The following is an 11,640-nucleotide window of genomic DNA, read 5'->3' as shown; positions in this document are numbered from 1 at the left end:
ATTTAACCACCAAACATCTTAAAGACTTCTCCCGAAATTTTAAAACAAATGGAATCAATGTTATAGTAAAAGAAATCGAGAACTCGCAGTCATTTTTCAATAAATTTCTAATAATTTAATATTGAGAAAAAACAAAATCATTTTATAATGAATAAAACAATCAAAATAATTAAAATAACCTTTGTTATCAATCAATAATACAATAATTTAAAAGAACAAGAAAATTACATACAAAAATTACTACACAAGTCATATAAGGTGGCATGATCTCATGCATGATCCTTTATTATACATTTAAAAAAGAGTAACTATGTGCTTAAAAATTAAATAATAAATTCTTTCTTATTAATTTTTGTATAATGATGCCTCTTTCCGCCAGAACTCCTTTCACCTTTGTTTTTCACAAAGTGAAGGAATGCTTTGTTCATTCCTAAAGAAGTTTGAAGGATCCACCTTAGTCTTCACATGAACCAATCTATCGAAATTAGTCTGGAAATACTTAATCCCCCAAACCTTAGGTTGCACATAGATTGTATATCCCTTGATGTTATTCACACCAATATCAAGATCCCTATAGTTGATATAAGCAGCTCTTGGAAACATAGAAACAAAAGGAGTCATGTAGGAATAAAGCCTTTTTATCCACCTTATATGCCTTTCAGCTACTTCTTCTCCTTCTTCATCCCAATAGACTAAATGTTGGATTTCGTATAAATTCCCAGCTCTATGAGGGAAAGGAATAGAATATGATGCAATCTCATCCATCCTCCCACCATATGGATTCAATATCACTTGTGCTGATTCAGCTTCATCTTCAAAGAACAATCTGCAGATTCCTTCAAGACTTCCCTCCGGGATTGGCTGATATACATAGTCTAATTTTGCCTTGAAGTAACGTGTCGGGAGTTGAGCCCTGCTTAGCAAGACATCAATAGATTCACCTCTTGGGAATCCTGCAAAGTATAATGTAGACTCTATCCAACTCATTTCAATGCAATCTTCTCTTTTCAACCCTAATTCAGAGAAATTTTCTTGCATGATGGAAAGTAATCGATTGATTCTACCGAAGAATATGGATTTGAATGAAGCTACAATTGTTTGTTTGTTGTTACTGTTAGGTTTTTGGGTTTTCCCTTCCTATGTGGAATTGGATTAATAAAACCCAATCCAATTTGAACCAGGACAATTTTGCCCAAAATTTCCTCTATATATAGGATCAATTTAGGTCTTATTTTGAGAACACAAGAGTGAATTCATAGCAGAGAGAAAAACGTGAGAGAGAAAGCACATTTTCGTCCAGAAATTTTCTGCTACAGCAGTCCGCTTTAAATTGCATTTTCCAATTCGTTAACCGTTAGATCGTGCTGAAATTTTAACTGGGGGTTCTCAACATCTGGTTCTTCGGTTGCAACGGTGGAGATCGGATTTTCTGGTCTGTAGCTCCAGTTTTCGAGTACGAACAGTAGCTCATTTTTTGGGTGATTTCTCTCCTTTCTTCGCTAGTTTTGGTGCTATCTTTTATGTATTGTTGCTCCGTGCTTGGCTTTGTTGTTGTAGCCATTTGGAGAACATTGCTGTAACTCTTGTTGTTTATAGTGGAGTTTTTGTGGGCCGGAGGTCCCGTGGATGTTTCCTCTTCACCTTGAAGGGGGTTTACCACGTAAATTTGGTGTCTGTTCTATTCGATTTATTTTTGCTTGCTTTGCTATTTTATTGTTGGTATAGCTGTTGCCCAGATTTCCATTTGTGCTAGTGTTATTGTCTTCTCTTAGTTCAAATAGTGTAGGAAGTTTCGACTTGGGTATTTCTTCCGTTGTTACCTCGTCGTGCAATTTTATTATTGCTTGTTTCTTCCCAACAAAGTGGTATCAGAGCTTGTGGTTGTATTTGGTTGTGTCAATTGTCTATTTGAATGATGGAAGCACATATGAGCAAGATAGTTTGTTTAAATGACATTAATTACCATATTTGGAAAAGCTAGATGAAAGATCTTCTATTTGTCAAGAAATTACATTTACCTGTGTTTGCTTCTAAGAAACCCGAGTCTACTGAAGATGAGGATTGAGAATTTGAGCACTTACAGATTTGTGGCTATATCAGGCAATGGGTTGAAGATAACGTTCGAAATCATAATGTGAATGAGATAAATGCTAAAAGCTTGTGGGAAAAGCTCGAGACACTTTATGCTTCGAAAACTAGAAATAATAAGTTGTTCCTACTGAAACAATTGATGAATATTAGATACAAAGAGGGCAGCCCTATTTCTGATCATATCAATGATTTTCAGGGTGTCCTTGATCAGTTGTTTGGAATGGGTGTCAAGTTTGATGAAGAAATACAAGGACATTGGCTTCTTAATACTCTGCCAGACTCTTGGGAAAATCTTCGAGTATCTTTGACTAATTCTGCTCCCAGTGATGGTGTAACTATGGAATATGCTAAGAGTGGTGTTTTGAATGAAGAGATGAGAAGAAGATCTCAAGCTTCGTCTTCTTCAACTTCACACTCCGATGTTTTGGTTACTGAAGAAGGGGAAGAAGTAACTTCAGAAGTCAGAATGACAGAGGAAAAAGTAGAAGCAAGTCAAGATCCTTCAGGTACAAGAATCTTACATGTGACTATTGTCACTTGAAAGGGCATATCAAGAAACATTGCTACAAGTTTAAGAGTGACCAGAAAAGGCAAAAGAAAGAAGGCGATAATGAAAATCGTGTTGCTGTTGTTGCTGAAAATGATCTTCTTGTTGCTTGTGGTAAAAATGATATCAATCTTGTTTGTGATGAGTCTACCTGGTTTGTGGATTCAGGTGCCACTTCTCATGTCACGCCAAAGAAGGAATTATTTTCTTTATACTCCGGGTAATTTTGAAAATTTACGAATGGGCAATGATAGTGAGGTTGAGGTACTTGGTATTGGCACAGTTTGCTTGAAAAGTAAGAACGGTTCGAGGTTGGTTCTTAACAATGTCAAGCATGCTCCAGATGTTCGGCTGAATTTAATTTCTGTAGGAAAGCTTGATGATGATGGTTATGATCAAACCATTGGTGGTGGCCAGTGGAAGCTTCTTAAAGGTTCAATGGTTGTGGCTCGAGGTTACAAGATGACTGACTTGTACTTATTTCAGGGCTCCACTTGTGGTGACTCAGTAAATTTGGTGGAGAATGATACTTCATCAGAATTATGGCATAGAAGGCTGAGTCATATGAGTGAGAAGGGGATTGATAATTTGGCTAAGAAAAATTTGCTTTCTGGAGTGAAACAAGCAAAGTTAAAAAGATATGTTTATTACTTAGCCGAGAAACAAAAAAAAGTTTATTTTCAGAGTCACCCACCTTCAAGAATGCTGGATTTGCTGCAGTTGGTACATTCTGATTTGTGTGGTCCTTTTAAAGTAAGCTCTCGTGGTAGTACACTTTACTTTGTGACTTTTATTGATGATCATTCTCGCAAACTCTGGGTATTTTCTTTGAAGTCCAAGGATCAAGTACTTGATGTGTTCAAGACTTTTCAGGCCTTGGTTGAGAGACAGACAAGGAAGAAACTAAAATGCATCCGCTCAGACAATGGTGGTGAATACATTGGTCCCTTTGATAATTATTATAGACAGCAGGGTATTCGGCATCAGAAAACTCCTCCAAAGACTCCTCAGTTAAATGGTCTAGCAGAGAGGATGAACAGAACTCTAGTTGAGAGGGTTAGATGCTTGCTTTCAGATGCTAAGCTGCCAGATTCATTTTGGGCAGAAGCACTTAATACTGTTGCTTATGTTATCAATTTATCTCCTACTATTGCTTTGGATGGTGATGTCCCTGACAGAGTTTGGTTTGGTAAGGATGTCTCTTATGCTCATCTGAGAGTCTTCGGGTGTAAGGCCTTTGTGCATGTTCCTAAGGATGAGAGGTCAAAGCTGGAAGTTAAAACTAGGCAATGTATCTTCATTGGTTATGGTCAAGACGAATTTGGCTATCGTTTCTATGATCCAGTTGAGAAGAAACTTGTTAGAAGTCGTGATGTCGTGTTCTTTGAAGACCAGACAATTGAAGATTTGGACAAAGCTGAGAAGGTTGATTCTCAGAGCCATAAAAGCTTAGTTGATGTTGACCCAGTTCCTGTGACTATTGCACCTGAAGAAAATCTTCAAAATAATGAAGATCAAGTTTATGATGAAGATAGTGATCATGTTCAGAATGACTAGCATGATGTTGTTGATGCTCCAGTGGAAGATGATGTGGTTGGCCAACAACCAGTTGCTATTGATGTTCCAGAGAGTTCTCTCAGAAGATCTATTAGAGAGAAAGTACCTTCATCTCGTTATTCTCCCAATGAGTTTGTACTCTTGACTGATGGGGGAGAACCTGAAAGTTTTGATGAGGCCATGGATAGTGAAAAAAACGAAAGGTGGTTTGATGCTATGCAAGATGAGATTAAATCCTTGCATGATAATAATACATTTGATTGGGTTAGCTTCCTAGAGACAGAAAAGCTTTGAAAAACAGGTGGGTTTTTAGGGTGAAACATGATGATGGTAACCCAGTTCCACAATACAAGACTAGATTGGTTGTCAAGGGCTTTAATCAGAAGAAGGGAGTTGATTTTGATGAAATCTTTTCTCCAGTTGTGAAGATGTTATCCATTCAGGTTGTTCTGGGCTTGGTTACAAGTCTAGATTTAGAGTGTTGTTGCTTGATCGCCGGGATAGCGGTTTCCTCCACATAGTCGGGAGGGGGAGAATTGTTAGGTTTTTAGGTTTTCCCTTCCTATGTGGAATCAGATTAATAAAACCCAATCCAATTTGGACCAGGACAATTTTGCCTAAAATTTCCTCTATATATAGGATCAATTTAGGTCTTATTTTGAGAACACAAGAGTGAATTCATAGCAGCCATATAGAGAGAGAAAAACGTGAGAGAGAAAGCAGATTTTCGTCCAGAAATTTTCTGCTACAGAAGTCCGGTTTAAATTACGTTTTCCGATTTGTTAACCGTTGGATCATGCGGCAATTTGAACTGGGGGTTCTAAACATCTGGTTCTTCGATTGCAACGGAGGAGATTGGATTTTGTGATCTGTAGCTCCAATTTTCGAGTACGAACAGTAGCTCATTTTTGGGGTGATATCTCTCCTTTCTTCGCTAGTTTTGGTGCTATCTTTTATGTATTATTGCTCTGTGCTTGGCTTTGTTGTTGTAGCTATTTGGAGGACATTGTTGTAACTTTTGTTGTTTATAGTGGAGTTTTTGTGGACCGGGGGTCCCGTGGATGTTTCCTCTTCACCTTGAAGGGGTTTTACCACGTAAATTTGGTGTCTCTTCCATTCGATTTATTTTTGCTTGCTTTGCTATTTTATTGTTGGTATAGCTGCTGCCCAGATTTCCATTTGTGCTAGTGTTTATTGTCTTCTCTCGGTTCAAATAGTGTGGGAAGTTTCGACTTGGGTAATTCTTCCGCTGTTACCTCGTCGTGCAATTTGATTATTGCTTTTTCTTCCCAACAATACACACTGAAGTTTAAAAAATATGCAAACTATCGTTTTGTTTTATCTGAAAAACAAATCTAACATTGTTTTTAGAAAATAACTCCAAAATCTTTTTGGAAATTCAAACAGGTGTTTAATTATATTTTCATTCTTTGAAATAACTATCTTTGGAAAACTATTCAAACACAAAATTGTTTTCAAAAGAGAAGATATATATATATATATATATTTCAAGACAAACCAAAAACCTGTCCAAACAGGATATTTGGTTTTTGAAAGTTTATTCAGCAATATCAGATGAAATCAAGCATAAAGAAACCTCATCTTTACATAAAACTATAAGTTTTTATTATTTCCTTTGAAGAGTAGCATAAGAATCTTCAAGAAAAAATATCTTAGTCCTATAATATCATTACTTTCTGAAATCGAATTAAGGCGGATTTTTTTGTTTTTATATTTTTTTAAAAGAGGAACTGGGATAAAAATTATTGTAAAGAGTTGCGTATTTAAAATCCTTTAGACCCCTATAAAGATGACATGTTGGGTTTATTAATTGGTCAATCATCTTTTCTTATTGACAACTGAAATTTGAAAATTTTCACAATTTTAGGTTTAGATAGGCTGCAGCGATTAATGGCTATATTTGGCGTAGGTATTACTCTTATATCGAATTTGTCGGTATAGTTAATAATTATTATTTAGTATTATATACAATAAGAAATTAAAATTTCTCTCCTTTGTTTCAGTTTTAATTTTATTGCTGATTATTTTTAATATAATTTTGAGTTTAAATTTCAATTATTGAAATTACCTAATAAACAATAATTATTTTTTATTTATTTTGTTTCTTGAATATTTTTAAGATTCAATCTTTTGGTTTTTTGACTTTTTGTATAAAGATTTCAATTCACGATCTTGAAACATAGTATAACTTTTTGTCTTAATGGAGAACTTTCTCATCTCTAATTAGATTTACGGATAGTTTTTTGTTTGAATGATTTTTATTGTCTTTATCAAAAATTAAAAAAAAAAAAAAATCAAAGAAGAAGAAACCACCAACTACTACCACTTACCTCATTCCCTCCTTACGATCCGCACCCTCACACCATCTCTATTTTCTATGATATTTTAATTAGTTTTTCATTTATTATGTTAACACAATCAAAGTAATACCATATTATTCTGAATTATGATTTTTTAATTAGTCCAAAGTCTAATTATTAATGAAGCAGTTCTTTTATTATTCTGTCAAAACATCTATCGATATTTTAAATAAATTCTCATTATATTATTATGTGCAATAAGCGCTATTTCCTTCTCTTTCTCTTTCTCTATCAATACAAACTTTTGAATTTTAAATTTTACTTATTGAAATTGCTCTATGAGAATTTCAATTATATTTTAAATTCTTTGTTTTTTTAGAATTTAAATAATGTTTTTAATCTGTTGTTTTTTTCCTTGGAGTTCTTTCAAGTTTTCAATATTTTTTATATTTAACTTTATTAATATTTCAGTTACTATCTTATACATAATGTGGCTTTTCTCATTTTCATTCAAATAACTTTCTCATCTCAAATTATTAAGTCTTATTCTTCTAATTTTTTACACTAAAATTTAAAAAGTGTTGGTAATAAAACTAACCTGATCACCAAGAAAATAATTTATCCTCATTTTGAATAAGTTGTATCGGTTTTTTGCTAGCACTAACTAATAATCCATTAATCAAATAAATAACAATTAAGTGTGAAAAGAAGAACATGCCCGTAATTCATTCGGGAAATGATGATGTCCGTCGTGCCAGAAACTCCCGCTATGTCGTGACTGAGAAATAAACACATAACATGTTCAAAGTTTGCAGTTCAATTAATTTGTGGGATTACACAAATTAAGAAGGATACTAATATTTATATAGTATTTATTTGTAAGGCAAAAATATATTGTCTTCAGTTAAAAGAATTCCTCCTTGCTTTCATATAGGAGTAGACGTAGTTGATCATAGTGCAAAATTCAATAGTTATCTTCTTATCCGTCTGGTAATTTCAAATAAATGAAGAGATGCATTAGTATAATGTATACATAATAGAATAACAACTTTTCCTTAAAATCCTCAATTATCTTTTTCATTATCATCAACATCTCATCGTTCATGCTCCTGTTTTTTTAAAAGAGGAACTGAGACAAAAATTATTGTAAAGAGTTGTGTATTTAAAATCCTTTGACCCTTATAAAGATGACACGTTGGATTTATTAACTGGTCAATGATCTTTGCTTATTGACAACTGAAATTTGAAAATTCTCACAATTTTAGTTTTAGATAGGCTGCAACGATCAATGGTTATATTTGGCTTAGGTATTACTCTGCTAGTTTCTTCTCCTTCAATTTCAGCTATTATCTAATATTTTTTGTACTTCGATTATCGTATTGACTTGTGGTAGTCACTTTTTTTTTTTCAGATTGCTTTATCATGTTTTTTTATAGTATTTTGTCATGACTTAGTCGCTCCCGTTATTTCTTTTTTTTTTTGTACGGCTGTGACTAGTTTGTCCATGTGCCAAGGGTCTACCAGAAACAACCTCTCTATCTTTCAAGATAAGGGTAAGATCAGCGTACATTCTATCCTCTCCAAAACCCACTTTGTGGTATTTCACTGTGTATGTTGTTGGTGTTGAATTAAGAAAGAGGCTTAATGCATATGCAACCCCCTAAACTTGTCCCTTTTTTCCATTTTGACACTTCAACTAAGTGTTGTTCCTATTGAAACCCTGAACTTGGCCTCAAGTGTGTCGATCAAACACAGTACCACTTACATAGCATATATGGTGAGTTTCACTTTTTTCAGTCTTGCGCGTGAATGTCAATTGCATCCTACGTGGAATGTATTTAATGCAAAATCTAATGTAATACAATCTGAGCTTGCTCGTTGCCTTGAGCTTCCTGGTTGTCCCATTCCAGCCTATCAACAGAGTAAAATTTAATGTTAATGTGTCCCAAAATATTCTACTGCGCATTGTTGAATTGACACTCAGATTTGCTAACACTCGGAATGTATTTACATTAAAGTTTACATTTAATACATTCCACGTAGGATGCGATTTATATTCACGTGCAAGGTTGAAAAAAAAAACTCACCATATATGTATGTAAGTTGGATTGTGTTTGATAGACACACTTGAGACCAAGTTCAGGAGTTCAGTAGAAACAACACTTAGTTGAGGTACCAAAATGAAAAAAAAGGACAAGTTTAGGGGGCCGCATATGCATTAAGCCTAAGAAAGATGTATGTTTTCCATCTCTTTGAATTTGTGAAGCTTCGTGTATAATTTGTTGGTTTTTTATTGCATAAATGCTCCGAGAATTAGATTTTCGTCTGCCCCTAGCTATTTAAAAATTTCAATGTTCTTACTTTTAAAAGTTTATGAAACAAATAAAAATTATGGTTTCAATTTTTTTTCTCTTCCCTTTTCCGTCCTGGGCATTTGTAATTTTTACTTATATGATAGGTCAACATCTAAAACCATATCTTCCCCCTACTTTACTATAAACTAGTTCTTCAACGAAAGGATAATTCATAAATATATTCTGTAAACTTACCACTTTTGCCTACTTATCAGAAAAACAAACAAGAAATATTTGTATATAATGTGGAAGGGATTATTAGAGAGAAAAGAGAGAACCAAAGTGGTAAAGTAACTGAAATTTTAGAAATTTGCTAATTATCGTACTTATATGTTATACGCAAACAGTATTGTAGAGAACAAATTTGTAATTACAACCCAAATGTTTAACGGAAGAAACAACACTAGTAAGAGAGATCAAATTAACCATCATTGTTTTGATCACTCCTTTTCCATCCTAGAATTATTAGAAAGTTGCTAATTATCGTACTCATATGTTATAGGCAAACAGTATTGTAGAGTACAAATTTGTGATTACAAACCAAATGTCTAACAGAAGAAACAACACTAGTGAAAGAGACCAAATTAACCATCATTGTTTTGGTCACTCCTTTTCCATCCTAGAAATAATTGAACTGTAATTCTTACATGTTTGCAAGTCATCGCAAATGCTCTGGAATGGGATAAATATTAAAGAATATTGTTGTATTTAGATAACAGATTTCATGCACAATAACTCTACAAAAAGGTAGGAATTAAGAGATTGAATTATATACACTAATATTACGTACGGAACCCGCAAAGATGGCTGAATTGGTTTGGCTGCTGGTTTTCCACATGGGAGACCTGTGATCGATTCCCATCACCAACTGCCTTCTCATCCTGAGCTCATCGCGTGGCGATTGCCTAATGCGGTTTACATCTCATATGTGGTTTCAGGGCTATTACACTAGAAGCGAAGTTTATCCTCAGCGCACCCAAAGAATAGCGGCTGTGGATTCCCTAATTTACCAAAGAAAATATTACGTACAAATATTATTTATATTATATTAAATAAATAAATTGATATTGTTTGTGTGTAAAACTTAAATCTATTAATCCTTTCGTTTTAATTTTTTGTCTTACTTTCTTTTCTTAGTCCGTTTAAAAAAAAATGCCTCTTTTCCTTTTTGACAACTATTTAATTCCAACTTTCCACATGGCATGTTTAAAATCATATGATCAAATGATATTTTGGTACATTCTATCTATCTTTAGTTTAAACTTCGTGTCAAGTCAAAACCAGATAAATAAATTAAAACGGAGGAGTAAATAATAGAGATGAATAAAAGAATAAAAACTCAATCAGACGCCTCATAGGCCGCTCTTTTATATCGGAAAATATATATATATATATATATATATAGATAAAATTACTTAACAATAATTAACCACCTCACGGGCTGCTCTTTTTTCAAATGTTCCAAATATTACATGCAATTCAACAATAACTTAACGTATTCATCTATCTCACCATGTTTATCCAAACAGTTCATTCATTGTTCCACGTCAGACCATTTGACACTAGCATATACATTTTACTTGGATTGACAATGACAAAAGAATAGCTAGATATAGATGGACGACGACTAAGAAACAATCAAAATGGCTTGGTCAATGGTAATATTAAGAAACTTAACTGATGGATTATGTAATTATTAGTTAGAATATTTTGTAATCTCCGATTTTAGGTTAGAATATTTTGCAATCTCCTATTTTAGGTTAGAATATTTTGTATATAAACCAAGTCAAGCAATGAAAGGAAACACGGAAAATATTTCCTACATGGTATCAGATTAGGGTTTCTTTCTTCTTCCTCCTTCCGCTACGCCCTAGTCCCTCTTTCTTCTTCCTCTTTCCGTCACCTTCTTTCTCCACTACATCTGCCATGGCCGATGCAACACCCACTCCGGTTAAGTCCTCGTTCCACCCGGCCCTCGCGGTCTCGAATATCAAGAATCATATCTCTGTTACTCTTGAGATGGAGAACTCACAATGCGGAACATGGGCCGAGCTTTTCAAAATTCATGCTCGTTCTCACAAGGTCCTTCATCACATCATTCCTCCACCCAAAGGTAAGGAGAAGCCGGCTCCCAAAACTGACGAGGAAGTCGAATTGTGGACGACCATTGACGCCACCATGCTTCAATGGATATATTGGACAATTTCGAATGATCTGTTAAACACCATCATTGAACCAGATGCTACTGCCATGGATGCTTGGGTTCGCTTGCGTGATATGTTCCAAGATCATCAAACCTCGCGTGCGGTGACTCTCGAACAAGAATTCCCGACGACTCGAATGGAGGATTTTCCCAATGCCTCCGCTTATTGTCAACGTCTAAAGAGCCCTGCGGATCAACTGAAGAATGTCGGGGCTCCCGTGACAAATAGACACCTTGTCCTTCAATTGGTTTCGGGTCTCACTGAAGCGTACAAAGGGGCTGGGACACAAATTCGCCATGCTAAGCCTCCCCCCATTCACAGAGGCTCGGTCTTCCCTTGTGTTGGAAGAACGTGAACTTGCGGCAATGGTGTCTCACGGGTCTGGTTCGGCTATGGTAGTCGCGGTTGACGACGCAGCACTGCCCTCTGAAAACACACGCCCACGCCGAGGGAAAACAAAAAATTCCCACCGCCAAAATTCTGGGACTGGCCGTAACAGTGGTTCTGGCCGCGGCTCAGGCGGCGAAAAATTCACCTCCGGCGAACGCGGTGGTTCTGGCCGTAGC

At 35.1% G+C, this 11,640-nt stretch overlaps 2 protein-coding genes across 2 annotated transcripts; one reads left to right on the top strand and one right to left on the bottom strand.

The window, feature by feature from the left end:
- Positions 1–335: 335 nt before the first annotated feature.
- LOC132611705 (berberine bridge enzyme-like 28) lies at positions 336–10,798 on the bottom strand. Its single transcript, XM_060326091.1, has 2 exons — positions 10,774–10,798; positions 336–1,088 (listed from the first exon to the last, which is right to left on the bottom strand). The coding sequence occupies exons 1-2, from the start codon at positions 10,796–10,798 to the stop codon at positions 388–390; spliced, it is 726 nt and encodes a 241-aa protein (XP_060182074.1). The 3' UTR covers positions 336–387.
- Positions 10,799–10,889: 91 nt separating this feature from the next.
- Positions 10,890–11,429, top strand: LOC132611697 (uncharacterized). Its single transcript, XM_060326086.1, has one exon. It carries the CDS (start codon positions 10,890–10,892, stop codon positions 11,427–11,429), a length of 540 nt encoding a protein of 179 aa, XP_060182069.1.
- The last annotated feature ends 211 nt before the right edge of the window (positions 11,430–11,640 follow it).

This window comes from Lycium barbarum, chromosome 1 (assembly GCF_019175385.1).
Source record: "Lycium barbarum isolate Lr01 chromosome 1, ASM1917538v2, whole genome shotgun sequence".
Classification (NCBI taxonomy): Eukaryota; Viridiplantae; Streptophyta; class Magnoliopsida; order Solanales; family Solanaceae; genus Lycium; species Lycium barbarum.
This window is presented reverse-complemented; position numbering and strand designations above follow the sequence as displayed.

Coding starts and splice junctions, on each gene's coding strand:
- LOC132611705 (XM_060326091.1), bottom strand. CDS start 10,798: ATGGCAGATGTAGTGGAGAAAGAAG. Junction 1,089..10,773: donor AGATGTAGTGGAGAAAGAAG/GTGACGGAAAGA, acceptor AAACAATTGTAG/CTTCATTCAAATCCATATTC.
- LOC132611697 (XM_060326086.1), top strand. CDS start 10,890: ATGGAGAACTCACAATGCGGAACATGGGCCGAGCTTTTCAAAATTCAT.